The 19,591-nt window shown below is 39.9% G+C and overlaps 1 protein-coding gene across 1 annotated transcript; it reads left to right on the forward strand.

The window, feature by feature from the left end:
* The first annotated feature begins 8,507 nt into the window (after positions 1-8,507).
* Positions 8,508-18,161, forward strand: prdm2a (PR domain containing 2, with ZNF domain a). The gene is given in 5 exon segments (XM_039800820.1): positions 8,508-8,616; positions 10,015-10,082; positions 11,697-11,852; positions 11,854-16,037; positions 16,388-18,161. Coding segments are annotated over 2 exon segments (4,239 nt in total). The 5' UTR covers positions 8,508-8,616; positions 10,015-10,082; positions 11,697-11,765; the 3' UTR covers positions 16,006-16,037; positions 16,388-18,161.
* The last annotated feature ends 1,430 nt before the right edge of the window (positions 18,162-19,591 follow it).

Below are 19,591 nucleotides of genomic sequence, written 5' to 3' on the forward strand. Positions count from 1 at the left end.
TCTGCTTTGCCACATATTATCGGTTCTAGGTCTTTAATTTGTGCCATCTGATTTGTTTGAACCCTTTTATTTAATTGCAGTGTTTTTGTTCATACTGTTTCAATAAAAAACTGAAAACACTCTGAAAGCTCTCTTTTGTCTTTTGTGCATGAAATATTTTCTCAATAGCTTTTTCAAATATCTGTTCATTGTCCTAGACATTTCCTATCAATTAGATTACGTAGTTACCGTGGCAATGCCTCAAAGTCAACACATTCTCAAGCAGCACTGTAGTCAGTCTTCTTGAGCCAGGCCAAAATACTTGACAGTTGAAATCTCATGACATTTATTTTCTATTTGCAAGGGCAATTCACAAACATTAACACGCTTGCACAGGGGCAGCATCCAGTCCACTCTGATTGGCCCATTCAAGTAATGCTTCGAATTCAAAAACAAAAACCTTTTCAGCAGGGAGACAAACAGCACTGAATATGGAGGAACATATGGCCTCCGACCGTTGAGTCTGTTGAGCCCTCTGACAGTTATGTGTGTTTTTTATGTCATGTTGTGGACTTTTCTTACAGTGCTGTTAAGCTGAGGCAAGGCTCCAACAGTAGACTGTGAGTCGCACAGAGATGCTCTGTGTCTGGCTCCCTCTCCTCCGTGTGGTTTTAGGCAGAGGCCCAACGCCCACCACCCCAGCCTCTGCCCCACTGGCGAGCTTCATAACTCTCTTTAGCTCACTCTCTCGCCTCAGACTGCTGGGAACAATGGAGTCTTTTGAGAGTGGCAGATGGAGAGGCTATGGGCCGTGGCTGTGAAGCTGCTTGCCAGCAGCTCCCTCTCTCCCTTTTAGCAAGGGGGGATTTCTGTGCATCGCTACAGGGTGGAGTCACTTCCTGGGTGGGCCCAGCATCGATCATGTGCCTTTACACAGACACACACACACACACACACACACACACACACACGCTTAGAAATAATCTAACAGAGACCTAAATCACTGTGCTCTCTGTGCAGATGAACACATGTTAAACCTATCATAACAGCCATGTTCCAGCTAAAAAAGTCCCAGCAGAGGCAGCTATTAAGACAAACCATTAAAGTGTGTGATTCAACTGAGAGAGCCTTAGTCAGCCTTATGACATACACACACAGGTCTATGTCTCATACTTAATTATCAGACTCAAAACCGCCTGCTTATGTAGTGTCAGTGTGCAGGCATAAATATGAGCTGAGTGTGTGGAAGCTCTCCATATTCACGTGTTTGTGTGGTCCAGCATGTGCATGTCTGGGTTGTGCATGTTATGTACTGTATCTGTAAATACATACACGATATATGAGTCTATATTTGTATACATGTCAAAAAATAGAGTAATGGTTTCAGAATTTAAACCAATACACACGTTTCCTGTGCTCTTCTACAGGTGACTGAAAAAGTGTCTGAGAGGAAGGAAGAAACTGCTCAGCTCTGGCAGACAGATGGATGAGGAAATGTCTTTCCCTTTAAATAAAACCACACCGGTGAATTTAAGAATGTGTATTTACGTGTATTTTTCTCTCTACAGTAGCAACCAGAAATACCAGGTCACTTACGTATAGCTGACTCTGAGCTGCCTGTATCTCCCACACAGACGAAACCTGTGGTCCAAAATGGTCACCATTTTTATTTGTAGGAAAACTGCTGGTGCCCACTCAGCAAATTATAATCCTAACCATGTAAAGAAAGCACAGATTGTATAACAATAGAGGATTGAGGTTTTCCTAAATGTAGGGCTTATTAAAATAAACACCAGGCATCAGGCTAATTCTCTTACATTTGTTTTTTGGCAGATGAGGTTGTCTGTCCTACAAGCCATTTAGCCTTGTAGCCTCTCTTTGCTCAACAGATAATTGCAAGGGAAAAAGTTAAAATTGACACGAAATCCAACATCTTTCCTGTTCATCACATTGGATGTTTTCTCTTTTTATTTTTACAGGGATTTTTTCAGTATCAGGATGCAACAAAGAAGGGATATTAAAATAAAGTCGTGCTGTACCTTAAGGATTCATAATACAGATATTATTACAGACAAAATATGATACTACAACTCACCCCATCCAGAAAGAACTAAAAATGAAAGGAAACAAATAATCTAAAACAATGAATACAATTCAGCTCGACATTAAATATATTAGTGGTAAATTCAGTTTTGGTAACTTCTGTACTTCTTACACAATGCATAATCTCCATATCAAGGGTTAATTGATTATAATTGTTATTTACATCATATAAACTTGCAATAAAACAGTGGGTGGTGGTAGTGAAGTGTTAAGTGGCTCCAGTTCTCTTTGCTGTTAAGTAGCTCTCACATCACCACTACTTAACCTTGATTAAAGAAGAAGTTGGCTTGTTCTTTTATCCATTGTAGGTATATCTATTCTTGGCAACTGCTTAAAATGCCTTTTAAGCAAACATATGGACAATCTTGCCTAAACAAATCAAGTATACACAACTGCATCGATTCAATTTGTTCCAAAGAATGTCCTCCTGTTGCAACATGTTCCCCACATTGAGCAATTAAAGGACAAAATCAAAACAACTGACTGTGGATTCTTACAAATGTGTACATTGTTAGCAGTATTCAGTGTGTTTGGTTAAGGAAAATCATCTTATTTGGAATATTATGTTACATCAGATACCAGAATTCCTGGGGGGAAGAAGCAGGAGCATATGGAGGATACACATACAGTACTAAAACCGCCGCTGGCCAGGGCCCAGGTCCTTCTTGCTATACTATAGCGGTCATGCAGCTTACAGTTGGCTGTATCACAAACAGTTTGAAGGCATCAAATGGACTCAATTCTGTGCCTTTATAAAAACCACTATCTGGGGGCGGGAAGCGACGTGAAGTGCTTCGCTCGCTACCCACACTTGACAGCATCGCCTCATCCTGCTACCTCAGAAGAGCAAAAAAACATAATAATAATAAATAATAAAGGACTCCTCTCACCCAGGCCACGAACACTTTCAGTTACTCCCCTCAGGAAGGGGTTACAGGTCTGTCAGAACACGAACATCCAGGTTCAGAGACAGCTTTTTCTCCACAGCCATCACAACTCTAAACATTCAATTACAGAAATAGGACTTCATCATGCTGAATGATTATCTTGCCTGTTTTGCACTTTTCCAGTACTCTGATCTTTTAAAAAATATATTTTGGTGTGAGAGTATGCCGTGTGCGTATGACTGTATACTTCTAGGAGTAGCAATTACATTTCGTTGTGACAATGTTTTACAATGACAAATAAAATGATTCTGATTCTGATGTGAAGTGTTGGGCAGATTGCATTTGTGGTTTTTAGTGGATGCTTTATATCTACAGCAAGTAGTTTGATTGTTTGATTATGGTTACAGATACAAAAGAAGTAGTACGAGTATATATAGTATTTTATACTACACTGCTTTATTTCTCCTATAGGAGACAATAAAGGTGTATCACATCTTATCAACTATATTACAGACAAGGAACTAGTGTTAACAAGCAGCAGTTTTCTCCATGTGTCATTAGTTTGTCTGCTCTCTGCAGTATTCATCTCATGGTGTTGACATGAATCCTACGATGATTGGAGTAGCAGAGTGTAGGTCTAAGTATGTGCGAGGAGCGCCACAAGTCACGCCTGAAGAGTGCAGGGGGTTTGTGATGTCATGAGATGTCAGCCCATACTGTAGGCCTGAAGGCTTTGAGTGCCACAGACAGCTGGGTGGATGGAGAGGGTGGGGCAGGGGTGGAGGGGCGAGGGAGGGGAATAAAGTTGGGTGACAGGCACAGTGTGTTTGTGGTCGGATACAGTATGAATGATGCAAGGAATACCTGAATTTGCTTGTGTGTGACTGTGTGGCAGCAGAGAGTCAGAGACAGTGAAAAAGGGAGAAGGATTGATGGAGTGTGTGTGGTATGTAAGTGTGTGTGTACAGTATTCTTGTACTGTACATATGGCGAGCTACTTCATGGGGGTCATGGTGCAATGTGTGTATGCAGAAGTGACAAGGGGCAGTGATTCTGGAGGGCACATGTGTGTTTATTGGACTTTGGGGGATTATTAGCATGGGTGGTGTGTGTGTGTGTGTGTGTGTGTGTGTGTGTGTGTGTGTGTGTGTGTGTGTGTGTGTGTGTGTGTGTGTGTGGGCTTGTTTAACTATATTCGTGGGGTCCAAAAACGGGAGTCCAGTATAGTTGTGGGGTCCCGACAGCTTTGTGGGGCCAAAATGCTGGACCCCACAAGTTTAAAGGGCTGTTTGAGGGTTAAGACTTGGTTGTAGGATTAGGGATAGAATTAGGTTATGGTTAGGGTGAGGGTAAGGGTTAAGGTTAGGCATTTAGTTGTGATAGTTAAGGTTAGGGTAAGGGGCTAGGCAATGCATTATGTCAATGACGGGTCCCCACAAAGATAGTGCCACAAACCTGTGTGTGTGTGTGTGTGTGTGTGTGTGTGTGTGTGTGTGTGTGTGTGTGTGTGTGCTAACAGTACATAAATATACAGCACAGAGGGCTACAGTTGTGTGCACGTATGTACAGTATCATGTGTTCTGCAATGTACAATTTGTATTTGTGTTCCGACATGTTCACATTTCCATGTTCTTTCCTGCACATCTGGCGTCCCATGACATGAATCAGTAACATTTTATTTCTTCCCAGTGACATAATATGTTGTCTGATTACAGGCAAGGCTTTGTCTGCCTTGTGTGGAACACATCTTCTATAAGGGACCCTTATTGTTTCATGCCTAAGCCCCACTCAGTGACCCGCCTGTTACACAGACACGTTGTGGACCACCTCTCCCTCTTTGTCTCTCTTGTCCTATATGTTTATGTGGATCGTGAATGTTTCATTGTGCACAAAGTCATTGGCACGAACCGGCGCCCACTGCCACAGGATACTCTACCATGCATATAGTCTGGGCCCCACTTTGTCTCAGTTTCTCTCACAATTAGTCAGTTTCCTGTTTGCTTTTAAAATTATCCTCAAAAACTTTTAGACCTTTTCATGTGTTTTTACATATATATTTTTGTTTTTCATTCCTTTTGTTGTGCTTTTATCTGCAGAAACACACGTAGTCGCAATAACTAAACATCCAACTTAGAGCCAAGGTACAAAACGAATGGTGTGTGCATGCATATATCATACATATCATAGTCTATATCAGTGTTTCTCAAATGGGGGTATGTGTACCCCTAGGGGTACTTAGGAGTACTGCAGGGGGTACGTGAAATTTTTGCAAAAATGCTAATTTAAAAATATGTCATGCATAATTCATAAAATAATTATACTATAATAATGAATGAATTAAGTGAGGAATTCTAAACATTTGAAATGTAGCATTTAAATGTTTTTGTTTAAAAAAGGTTGTTGTTCAGTGAATCTATCACTGCCGGCGCTGTATTGTACCTCTTTATATATACTTTTTTTTTTGCTCTACCAAAAATGTTTTGCGCTGGTCATGGGGTATTGGCTTAAAAAAGCAATTCAAAGGGGGGGATACAATATTGAAAAACATTTGAGAAACACTGGTCTATATCGACGACGTTTCATTTCCGGTATTGTTCAGGTGCCGCCGGAAATTTCACTGGATGTCCGTCACCTTCCGCTTTCTTTGTGTTGGCATTCTAAACTGCAGTTGATTTATGAGGACTCTGCAGGTCTCTGCAGGGTAAATCAAGACAGCAAGACTATCTGTCCAATCTGAGTTTTCCGTGGCACGACGAAAACAACTTTTGAACGTACTCATGTTCCACCAAAACAAGTTCCTTCCCGAGGCTATGTTGCAGCGGCACCGTTGCTCCGTCCGGTGCTTAGTGACGCCCAAGTTTAAAGAAATGCCAATAAACCAGAGCATGTGGAATGTTGTGTGGACTAGCGAGACCCTCCTCCGCAGAGCTGTGGAGGAAGGTCTGGCAATGCGAGACTATACATATCATAACATAGTAGGTATGTCTAAATGCTCGACAAAACAAATTCACTTGGAGAGAAAAGGAACACAAATTTAAAATGGGGGAAAGGACATTTTCAAAAATGTATACACAACATCAAAAAAGTGTCAGTTGCCTTGACCCTACTGTGGAGAACAATACCTCAGGTATCTATTATGTCCTCAAATGTGATTTTGAGCTTTTATACCTTTATGAATGTCCTCTGAATTCTTTAAAAATGTATTTCTGAGTTCAAACAAAGGCTATTTACGGTTAAACCAAGTGAAGCATCACATGTTGACCTTAAGTTTGGCAGTTAAGCAAGTTGCCTATTTGAGTGACATAGTAGAGGATGCATATCCTTTACATGTGGTAGCAACTTTACACATATTACCACTGTACCTCAGCTCAGCATGTAAAGTTAGGGAGTCTGAGGGTCACAGCTTTTGCAGAAATTTTTGTCGATGCAATAATGATACAACAAAGTACAGTTTGTTCTCTGATAAAGCTAATGAATGGCTTTTGGTTCTAGCAAAACTCACATTTACTCTATGACATACTTTGACTGCTTAGCCATGTGTGTGAAATGGTTTCCAGGCAGTCAGCACCTGCTTATAAGTTAATTGGACATATGTGTCTGACCAGTAGACCCAATCGTGAATTGCTCATCATAATTCCACAGCTGCAATTGCCATCAACTGTGAAAGTCATACTGGAGCCATGGGCATGCCCACAGACAAGCTATAAATAAACATAAACATGATCTAGTAAATTCAAAACTAAATTAGCAATGTGTGAGAATCCTATACTGTTTAATAAAGTTTGTTCCTCAAGGTTAACATAAGTTCAACACACACAACACGGTCAGCAACTTTACTGCAAAGTTTAGGATGTTGAATATAAAATACAGAGAAGGAGAAAAGCCTGAGTAGAGAGAGGCCTGTTGTTTATGATCTTTCATTATGGCTCTCAGAAGTCTGGCATGTAGTTTGATAGCGAAACACCACTCAGCCCACATACAACATTACAACAAGAGACATACCATGCATGTGCCACGAGAACACCACCCATGTGCTGCACAATGTCACAAATGTACATGTGGGGTCTGGTGAACTTCTAGATCCTCTCAAAGAAGTTCTTTTATGTTTATTCTGGAGGTTGAAATAATGCCATGTGAAACCAGATGGTAGCTTTCTATCCGTGTAGGTGTGAGCTTTATATGAACCAGTGCCTTGTGATTCAATTGACAATTGTTGGGGAAAACAGAGAGCTGGTCAGGGAAAGAGAACAAAATGGCTACTACTGCACATCATAAATCTTCAACTTGTCAGCTTAGTTTGGCTTCTGTTCTCTCAACAGCTGTGAAGCAGAAACTACAATACAAATTCAGGATATTGAGATATGGCCTGTCTATAAAACATTAGAATTAATATTGCCAATGAACTAACAATTTTTTTTTGTTAAAAAAGGTAAGAGGTGTACTTATTGTAGATTAAAATAAAACCATATTGTTTTTTAGGTAAATTTTTTGCAGATAAGGTCACTTTAAAGATTATTTTTTCAGGCATTTATTTCCATAGGACAGATGTAGAGATGGAAGGGGAGAGAAAGAGGAATGACATGCAGCAAAGGGCCACAGGTCAGAGTCGAACCTGCGGCCACTGCGTCGAAGAGTAAATCTCTATATATGTGCGCCTGCTCTACCAACTGAGCTAACCCAGATAAGGTCACTTCAATGTGTTCATCTTGTTGTATGTCATATTAAAAACAATTCTCACACTACTACTGTATTTAATACAATTGATAACAATAAAACCGTTGCACATGTTATGCTCATGCCATGCTCATGCCATGCAAACAACATAGAAATATCTTTGATGTAAATTACCAAAGTTACACTATATTAAACAGAAGTGCACTAAAGTTATTACCAACATTTTAAGACTGAGACCATTATATGGCACCCTCTACTGGCTAATTTAATACACTGCAAGGATATAATTTGTTCAGAAATAAAATTAGATATGGCTGTGGTTTTAATATACATTTTATGTGTATATGTTAAACCACCTGACTAACGAATAATTGAAATGTATTTAGTTAATTTGAAAAAGTCAAATGTATTTTTGAGAATGTGAATAATTTGTAGATAATCAAAATTAAAAACTCCAAAAGTGTCAACATGTAGCCTATAGGTAAAGGTAGGCCTATCTGGCCAAATTTGGAGTCCCCTCTCAATTGAGATACAACATTCATTATGCCTAGCTAAAGAATGCATGGATATTTTTTATATCAAGATGTATAGCTGTAATATGTTAGTCTACAGCATTCGATCTATACACGAATTTGCAAAAGCTGGCATTGATGCGCTAATGTTCTCATTTTTGTCTGAGGTGACAGGGATTTGGTTTTATTATACATCCATTGGTGACAGGCATATACTGTTCTCTTAATACATCTATGGTATAAACAGGTGACAGCTGCATTTTGCTCCGAAGTTTTTTTTCTCTTTCCGCTTTAACAAACCTGTTGCTGATTGGTCCAAATTTGACATTCACATCCACTGACCAATCAGAACGCCATAATTTTGTTGGTACATTGGGGAAGAAAAAAAAAAACAACACAACTGAACACAACCTGCAGGAGACGAATAAACCGTTCTACGGCAGTTTGTTTGGTTAACGCAAGTATGTACAAAAACTGTGGGGTGCGGGTTTGTATAACGGTCAGTGTTCGTAACGGTCGTGTCAAGCATTCTATCCTGTCTAAATGTAGCCAGGGTAAGCTAACGTTATAGCATTGCAGCTAGCAGTATATTGTCAATGCTTTAATGGCAATAACAGCTGATTTTTTCACTTTGTAATTGAAGCCTTGTATCAGGACCTTGACGGTTATAATGATTTAATTTTGTGGGCGGCTTTCTTGTATCAGGAGGACAGTGTAGGGCTATTTTAGAGAACCCATCTGACCTTTCAGTAGACGAGCTAGCAGCCTCTGTAGCATGTGACGACGTGTTGTGCGACCAGCGAGCAATGGTGCACGGACGGGGGAGCGTCATCACATCAGGTGAAGCAGATACGTCTATGAACCACATTCATGGTATGAACGTACCCGAAATCCGAGTTGTAATGATAGCTAATATAAGACAGATAATTAATTTTGTTATATATCTATTTCATGTGAGATAAGTTTAAAATAAGCCTGTTGCAGATGGATAGAAATAGAAGTTGGATATTACAAAACTGGCTCAAATTATTCAGTATGTAGGCCCTTGAATTTAGATTCTGCTAATATGGTATCGTGACTGAGTCCGTTTTTTATGCAACTGGAACGCACTACATGATTGTCTTAAAATAATTGAAAGATACCGTGTTAAAACATGAGCTATAAGTCTTTGTTTACATTTCCTCTCGTGCCTACGATTGCCTGAAAACTGCTGGTAATTGAATGGTTATGTAGGATAAACAAATAAAAAAGAATCCGTGCAAACCAAGCAAGCGTATAATTGAAGAAGCAGTTGATTTTGATGCTATATAAGAGCTCATGCGAGCGTAAGGAGCAGGTGGAAGAGCACGACACATGATGGGCCTGCCATTTTGTCCTCCCAAGCAGTAAATGAATGTCAAAATGCACAAACTTTACGTTATTACAGGTTTTTAAATAATAATTGAAAGGTAGCTATGAAAAAGATCATGATTGAGGTGTGTGTGGCAGTTGCCAGTTGTGAATGTATGTAATCAGTGTAGCAGGTATGTGTAAGGCAACCATACCAGGGTAAATAAAATAAAAAAGGTAATCTCGGTACAGATTCGCTGTATTTTGGGATGGTACTCACTGTAGGCAAGAAAGTTAGTAGATAAAAAGAAAACGTACATATGCTTGAGGGACACTGGCATAAATGACCAAGACAGGTCCCAAGCTTTATTCAGCAGCCTCAACCACTCCCACACCACAGCTTTTCACTTTGATAATTTTGTGCTTCTTATCATTCAGTAGTTTGAGTTTAAGTGTCATGCTTTATTATGGAATGGGTTTCATAGTTTTTTGTTATTGGTGCTTTGTTGTTTTCTTTCTTCTTCCAACAGAAAGAGAATCCTGTGTGTTCATCTGTCAAACAAAACATGTCTTCAACGTTGTACTGACCATTAAAATGGTAAGATGGTGTGAAAACAATTCTTTATTACTTTTATTTAATGCCGACTTACTGGTTTATTCTTTAAATGCTTAGGAAATTGAAGGTCTTTATGGTTAAATGTATGTACACACCCATGCTAAAGTTGACTAAAAAGAGGAATAAAAAAACATCTTTTGGAAATTGGTCTTAATGCCTAAATTAAAAAAATAGGAAAAATCCAACCTTTAAGGACACAGATTTTGTATTTTATTTTATATTTTATATATATATGTTATATATATTTTTTTTTTATTATCGTAAAGAAATAAATGTTCTTCCTTAAAATACAGGGGGCATACGTATACACACCCCTTCACCACATTCTGAATTGTATTACAATTGTATTGGAATAGTATTACATTGTACATATTCCTGATATTGTATAAATCCTATACATCATAACATAATGTAGTTTTTAGTCCAATTTTTATTTGTTTGGACGTATTGCATCAGCCCTCAACATTATTGTAGAGTATATGTTACGATCTACAGTGGCTTGCATAAGTTTACACACCCATGCTAAAGTTGACTAAAAAGAGGAATAAAAAAACATCTTTTGGAAATTGGTCTTAATGCCTTAATTAAAAAAAGTAGGAAAAATCCAACCTTTAAGGACACCAATTTTCTTTGTGAATGAATAATGTATTGTAAATAAATAAATGTTCTTCCTTAAAATACAGGGGGCACAAGTATACACATCCCTATGTTAAATTCCAGTAGAGGCAGGCAGATTTTTATTTTTAATAACCCCACATCATCACATACCCTTCACCATACCTAAAGATTGGCATGGTTTTATTTCAGTTAGCCTAATAGCTGGTTTGATTTGCATTGAGAGATGATCTTAAGGAAAGCACCCCATGCCAATCGTGAGATATGGTGAAGGGTATGTGATGATGTGGAACTATTTTGATTCCAAAGGCCAAGGGAACTTTATCAGGATGCATAGTATCCTGGATCCATGAAATAACTGGCCTTTAAAAATAAACATCTGCCTGCCTCTATGGGAATTTAACATAGGGGTGTGTATACTTATGCCCTTATCCCCTGTATTTTAAGGAAGAACATTTTATTTATTTACGATACATTATTCATTCACATATCATGAATATGTACAATGTAATACTATTCCAATACAATTGTAATACAATTCAGAGTGTCTGGGAGAGGGGCATTAAGTGGTGGCAATTTGCTTTTTTCCAAATTGAATGAATCAAAATACAATAATTATTACTGCTATCAGTAGTAATAATTGCTATACATAATAATTTAATAAAGCAGACAACTGAAAACAAAGATAAAGGTTTGGATGTGGCACATGAATTGTATGTATTCGCATGATTCTTGCTATTTTTGGTTGGTATGGTTGAATTCACCTATTGTATGTCGCTTTGGATAAAAGCGTCAGCTAAATGAATGTAATGTAATATTGATTTGCATCACAGTGTAAAGTGTGAATGATTAGACTGCAAAAGTGTTTACAATGGACGTTTATGTTCATTTGATGCCATAAATAAATGGCCCTAGCTGGCCCTTCAGCTATATTATATGTGGGTTTACCTAATGACAATATCGTCTTTATCTATTCAATAGGTGTGACATCTGTCAAAAGTCTTGTGTGACAGACTTCCTTCTGTGAGCTGAATACAACCTCCACAAAAGATGGAGGACTCGCCTCACTTGTACATCTCTGAATTTGGAGACAATGAGGATATGGAGGAGGAAGAGGAGGAGGAGGAGGAGGAGGAAGGAGCGAGCAGCGGACGACGACAACTACATTTATAAAGAGGAAACTAACATGGAATCAGACATGATTAAGTCACTGTACCCAGATCTCCATAAACATCCAAACCAGGATACTGAGAGAGACTGGAACTCTTTTCCCTGCCAGCACTGTGAGAGACAATTTACCAGCAAACAAGGCTTAGAACGACACATGCACATCCACGCTTTGGCGAACAATGAGACACACGCATACAAAAGCAATAAGAGCAACACATCTTTTGGTTCAAATCTGGGTCAGCTGCAGCATGAGAAGATGAAGCCTCTGGATTCAGTAAGCTCAGTCACGCAGCTTCATACTCTATCCCCCACTAGCTCTAACACTTCCATTTTGTCGGCTGGTGACCACACTGCTCAGCCAGACAAACTGGGAATATTAGAGGGGCATCATGCTTGCAAGTACTGTGAAAAGATATTCACTACACATACCAACAAGCGACGACATGAGCACAGGATCCACGAGCAGCACCAGCAAGTCACTGATTTGGAAAAAACCCAGCTGCCCCAAGAGGAAAATCTCCAGAGGACACTCTGTGAAAAATCTCAACAGGAAACCGAGCTTGGTGACAATACAGCACCTGCAGCTGTTGTGGAGAATATAGTGGAAGAAGCACAACAATACATGCTGGATGTCTCCAGCAATATTTCAGAGAATCTGAGCTTTTATATTGATGGAAAGATAGTGTCAACAAGTACAGTCAGTAGCTGTGAAGCAGCTGAGGTTCATTCTGGGTCTTCGGCTATAGTTGGACTGGATGCCCTGATTCTAGATCCCACTCAAATAAGCCAGGTTTTAAATACAGATTCAGTAACAGGCAAAGAGATACCTGGTCAACCACTGGCAAAGAGAAGAACTGCAACACCACCTCTTTTACCACAAATTAAAACTGAACTGGAATCTGAGGCGGTTGTATCGTCTTCCTCATCTTCACTCGTATCTTCTTTGATAGAGAATCTACATCCTCAGAATACAGAGTCTACAGTTGCGCAGAAGGAAAGAACTGTGTTTCTGTCTCCAAAGCTGAAGCAGCTCCTGGAAAAGCAGGATGGCCTTAAACCTACACTTGCCCTCATCGCAGATGGCCAGAAGCCTTGTTCACCTGTCTCTCTCGCTGCCCTGCCTGCTGGATCAGGAAGGTTTAAAAGAAGGACTGGATCTCCACCAAGCTCTCCCCAGCAAAACCCAACATCTAAAGAAGAAACACCAGACACTGGATATTGTGATGCTGCAAGTACAGGGCAGATGGAGACCCAACATAGTTCACCTTTGCACCAAACAGCCAATGTGGAGGATGACACAACTCCACCTGTGGAGGAGCCAACACTGACACCTATCTTGACAGAGAGCTGGCCCCCCGCGACCGGCGGTAACTCCTGTAACCAGCAGCCACTGGATCTCTCTAATACAGTCAAAAGCAATGGAGATGTAGCTTCAGCTGATGCTGTGCTGGATTTGAGTTTGCAAAAAAAGACCCTTGGTGATACTGAACCCACATTAAATTTAGTTTCACAGGCAATTTTGAAAGAAGGAAAATCATGCGTGGTGGAGACAGCCTTGATGAATATTGGAGAGCAAAATGTAAGCCTAGGGAATCTTGAGACCCCTTTAGTCACTGACTTCACCATATTTACAGGTCCAGATATGATGACCCAATTGGAGCCTGTGGCAGAAGGGCTTGTTTATGGACTTGCACTTCCCTCTGATTCTCTGACTCCATCACCTGCCTCCCTCCCTCCCACCCCTGTTGCTTTGCAGCCAGCTTCACCATGCACTATAGCATTTGCTTCCCCAGCCTCACACACAGCACTCCCTACTGCTCCTTCATTAATCACAGTTTTGGCACCACCACATATTTCTAATCCTTCAAGCCAACCAATCCAGGTATTAGCCCCAAATATATCTTCGGAGCCCCTGGTAATTTGCACCGAAAATGCATTACATTTTTCAGAGTGTGATTTAACTACTGCATTTGCCACCGCAAATTCTGCAAACCCTGTTACTCTCTCCCAGTCCTTTGATCCAAATCTAAATCTACCTGGCCATGTGTTTCTCTCTGATCCACTAGCTCTTAATCCGCCTATAGCTGAGTCCACTCCTATGTCAGAAGTGCCATTCACGCCCACTGTAACTTTAACTGATTCACTCATCAACTCTTACAACATTACCAGCAACACAGTGTTGATAGAGTGCACAATAGCTCTTGAAGCCCCAGGGAGTATAGTCCCTGCTGCAGTTACCTTACAAGAAAACACTGCTGAGCCTCCCGCACCTACACAGATGGTTGTTAATCACATAGAACAGCAACAGATTGTATCAATGCCCAATCCTCAAACTGTGGACCCCACTATTCTTATGTCCTCCATCTCAGAATCAGTAACTCTATCCACCACCGCCTCAGTGATATCTGATTGTCCTACTGTGGGTGAATCAAGTCCTGACCCAGAGCCTGTTGTTAATACAGAGTCACCAACCATAAAAGAGGAGGAACCTGCTGACAGTACTGTTTCCATACCCGAAATCTCATCTAAGACCTCACCTTCTTCTGAGAAAGCTGTAGAGGACGAATCCTTAAACAACATACCAAGTGATGCACAACAGCAGACTTTCACCAAGAATTTTATCTGCAATGTGTGCGATAATCTTTTTCATTCAATGAAAGAACTGAGCCATCACGTAGGTGACCATGCTGATGAATGGCCCTACAAATGTGAGTTCTGCGTGCTGCTCTTCAGCAAACCCTCCGCTTTGCTTGATCATCGATTAAGCCTCCACGGCGTCGGCAAGACTTACGTTTGCAGCGCATGTGCAAAAGAATTTGTATACCTTTGTAATCTGAAACAGCATCAGGAAGAATTGCATCCTGGCCAGCAGTGTACATACACAGAAGACGAAAAGGGAAAACTAAGACCTCAGAACTACAATAACTCAACAAAAGTCCACACGCAGCCCTTGGTGCCCGATGCCGCAGAGGAACCCAGGAAAGTGGTGAAAAAGGAAGAAGGTGAAGTAGATGTGGCGGCTGAAGAACTGTTTACAACAATAAAAATGATGGCCTCAGACGGAGCCAAAGCCAAAGGCCCTGATGTTCGTCTTGGCATTAACCAACATTATCCCAGCTTTAAGCCCCCTCCATTTCCTTACCATAACAGATCACCTGCTGGCTCAGTGGCTTCAGCCACAAACTTCACCACCCACAACATCCCACAAACCTTTAGTACGGCTATTCGGTGCACCAAGTGTGGAAAGAGCTTTGATAACATGCCAGAGTTACACAAGCATATCCTGGCTTGTGCAAATGCCAGTGATAAAAGGCGATACACGCCCAAAAGGAATCCTATTCCACTGCGGCACTTTGCAAAAACTCAAAATGGAGTTCTGTCTACCACCAATTCTACTAACGGACTAAATGCTTCGAACAGGCCCAGCCAGTCAAACAGGTCCAAACCTAACCAAGAATCTCCGGTGAATGTGAAGTTCAAGGTGTTGAACAAAAAGAAGAAAAAGTTGGTCCAAAGGGTCATGCCACAGAGGAACAAGCCAGTCCCTTCATCAAATAAAATGTCACCTGCACAGGTGGATGAGCATCAGGAGATCTTTGTCTGCCCACACTGTAGCAGGGAGTTCACAATGCGTCGCAGCAGAACCAAACACATGGCAGTCTGCCCCAAGAAACCGAAAGAGGTGAAGAAAAGGAAAGAAGGAGGAATCTCCGTGACAAAGGAAAATAATAGACACCTGCATAGAGGGGTTGAAGAGAAACAACAGGCCTCGCCTCAGCATAAAACAAGACTCCAGACTTCTGGCCCTGCTAAAAGGTCCGCAATCCTACCAGTGCAAACGGTCTTTTCAAACAAAAGAAGTAAAATAATTATAAAAGAGAGCACGCAGCCAAAACAAGAGACACCCACTCTGAATGAACTTCCCATTGTTCGCACTTTCAACCCCTCTATGCGCCAGTACAGCAGAGTGCAGCATAACGTCAAAGGAATCCCCATTAAAATCACCATAGTGAAACCACAACGGGCTGCACCACAGAAGGATGAGCTGCCTCCCGCCCAGAACCGAGAGGAGGCAACCGGAGCCGTCCCCAACAGCTCTGAGCAGAGTCCTACAGCCTGAAGACTACTCAGCTACCCATTGGGGATCATCAGGTAGTTAAGGCACATTTAAGTTTACTTGCAAAATGATGATGATAACCAAGTGATGTTTTTACAAAAGAAAACATCGCAAACAAAGAAAAGACATGCACAGTAATTCCTCATTTCTTCCAATCAAGCCTGTCAAGATGATAAACCGTATAATTGTGCAATTAAAAAATGTTGGACACACCACCAATAAGATCTCAGCACTGCCATGTCCTTTAAAAAAGCTAACTAATGTTATGTATAAAGTGAAAAATTAAATAAATAAAATGTCTTAAATTACAAGCATAAATGCAACAACCAGATGATTGCGAAACCTCAAGTCCGTATCTTTCTCAATATTCATTTTTTTTTTTCAGGATGCTGCTGTGTTGAGCTCCTCATACACACTTGTGTCACAGTGATACTACTATAAAGGGAGGTAACTGCTAATCACACTGTAAACCCCACTGACCCAAACTGCATCATACTGTACAATAATAACTGGATTGAGGATGGATAAAACAGACGACACTGCAGTGAGTGGATGTATTTAACTGTGTATTTGAATGCTTTTGTAGTACCTTGGAGTTTTGTAGATTTCTCCTTCACTTCATACACTTTCTGTCAATGGCGTGGATTTGCACTTTGAAGTTAATCTGACTGCTACATGTCACAAATTTGAAAGGAAGTGGGAGGGAGCTGGAAGGCTGCTCTCCTTTCCTACTTGGGTGGGTTATTTAGAGAGGATGGCAGGTGGCAATCAGTCTCAGCATGCATTTGCACTTTTCTTTAATTGTAGTCTGTGGCCTTTTGGTTTAAACTCTTACTGCATGCTGTGAGCTTGTACTATAGTAACAATAATTTAGGATGGATTATGTTGATTCAATTAGGCCTTAAACACTTAATCTGATGTTTAGTCTGACAATAACCAGTGTAATTACATAATGGAAGACGCATCAAGATCTAAACGCAAGACTACGGAATCATGGAAAAGTAACACTCTATAGTACAGTGTAACATTGTCCACAAGCTACCTATCAAAACGCTTAAGGATATCGACACTGTTGATGAAAGTCAGCGTTTTCAGTTTTGGAGGGAATGTACCATTAGTAGATATATTGAAAATCAAAATTGTATTTAATCTGGTTGGCCCAGTTGCTTTGTATTTGTATGAAAGTTTTGAGAATAATTCCTTGAATGTGCCATTAAATGTATGTAATATGACTAAATGTGGCACAAAGACGATAAAGAATAAACATAGTTTGCTGTTTCCCTCATATGGGATATATTTGGCACTGCAATTGCAAACAGAAGTACCATAATCTGTAAAAGTTGGATGCATCATTGACACCTTTACAATAATAAGAGTTCAACTCTAAACAGCATTGACAGAGCTAACTTCTGGAATCCTGAAACACTGAAATAGTTCCAGTAGTCCAGTAGGCTTTATTTTGTACCCATTTCATAAAATGCTTGTCAGAAATATGATTTTGTGTTTATTTTTCCCCATTCAATGACTGTAACTCATATTAGATATTCCATCTGTTTAGGTCTTTGTCATCTGTAGCATACAGGTTTATAATCTGTCAACAGTTTATTGTGTGAAGTGTGTATAATAAATCCCAACTTGCATAAATCACAAAATGGAAATGTAAGATCAATTATGGGGTACATTTTCGCTGGAACCCTGTAGTGACATGAAATGATTGTGGCAAGTTGTCGCTAATCGCAAAGAGTGAGTGTAATGAATTGTATCTTTGATTTCATTTTGTATAAGCTTCTAGTTTGAAGAGCCAGTGCTATACAGTGTAGTTATTTAATTACGATTAAATTGAGTTATATTAATTTGGGTAAACTAAAACAGAGAGAGAGAGAGAGAGAGAGAGAGAGAGGACTTTATTGCCTTTTCAACCCTTGCTGGTAATATCTTCATTCAGATGGACTGCAATGTGTTGGATGTACAGGGTGGTTTAGAAGACTGTTATTTAACTGTGAAAAGTGCTTGTAGCATTTCGAAGTATAAATTGAGTCATGTATATTTATTAATAATTTTAAATCATGTTATCAATATCTGAACAGGTCCTCTGTATGATTTGCACTAAAGTTTTTTCAAGCGAGTGTTCAAAATAAATGGAGAATGTTAAAAGATTGTATGTGAAGTTTGTGTGAAACTTTCTTTAGTAAACAAATCATTAATTTATTATGTAGAAGTCAGTGGATTTTCATGTTAGGAACCCTGTTAACAGAATTTGATTCCAGACTTGCATGTAGCCTAATGTAGCATTATGTGCCTTACAGAACTAAAAAGTAATATAATGTCCATGGGGGGGCACACTTTCCTTACTTTAACCAATGGAGCAGTAGATTTAATAGAGAGGGGATTTTGTAATACCACTGCATCTCTTCTGCACTCCCACTTTCTGTTAGGTAATCCATTTACAGCAGCACGTTTTCTTTTTTTAAAGCATTCTCTCCACAGTCAGTATCTTAACATTTGGAATCTGGATGCAAAAAAAGTCTCAATGCAAAGCTATCCAGACTAAGACCTGTTCTGGGAAAGCATTGAATCATTTTGTGGAGCAGCTATTAACTGCATTTGTTTGTCCCATTTTTCCCATATTTACTGTAATATCTACAACAAAAGGTTTAACAAATATTGCAACAAAGAGACAAACCAAAAGTCAGAAGATGCAATGATTATGTGCGACACCTTTTTACATTTGATTGTTGTCCCTGTACAAGGGATAAATAAGATTACTCCACTTTACTACAAACCAAATTAGTAGGTTGGTGTAGCAGTGATCGCAGCATCACAATACTTGACCTTTCCTTGTACTAATGAACGGAAGCTTAAATAACAACACAGGACCTTTGTTTGTTTCTCTTCTTGATGTCTTTGTCACCTCAGAAACCTCAACTGTAATTAGGCAACATTAACCAAGATCTAATCAATGCCTGTTGTAACATTTAACAGTTTTTTTTGTAATCAGACTCCGTTAAGATATGTACATAAAAAGTGATGAGTCAACTGATGAGTGAGTGTTTTTTTTTTTTCAAGATTGAGATGAGGGGATTGTTATCAGTCTCATGTCTGTACGTTAAGTGCAGAGCTGTGGTTAGCCTAGCTTAGCATGAAGTGAAAAAACATGCCTAGTAACACTTCTAAAGCTGACTTATTTACACATTATACAATGGTTCTAGTTCTAGTTTTCCGAAACGCATTGTGTGTGTGTGGGTACTTGAGGCCGAACAAACACGTTGAATACATTTCCTTCCTTATAAAACATTTACAAAGACGACTTATTGGAACATTTAAAAACCTGCATTGTTTCCATCCATGTTTACTTTCCAGCCTGCTAGCAGTCTTCTTCTTCCCTGTGTTTCTTGGTGCGTTATCGCCACCTGTAGATCAGCGGAACAGTGTAAAACTATTAATAGTCCGTGTGCATACCAAGGGGGTAAGCTTCGCTTCAGAACTCAAACCTCCTATGGCGCCATTTTGATGCTACAAAACGATCACCTCCCGTTAGCATTCCATAGACTGCCATTCATTTTGATGTCACTTTGACAGCGAATAACTT

This window comes from Perca fluviatilis, chromosome 5 (genome assembly GCF_010015445.1).
Source record: "Perca fluviatilis chromosome 5, GENO_Pfluv_1.0, whole genome shotgun sequence".
Lineage (NCBI taxonomy): Eukaryota > Metazoa > Chordata > Actinopteri > Perciformes > Percidae > Perca > Perca fluviatilis.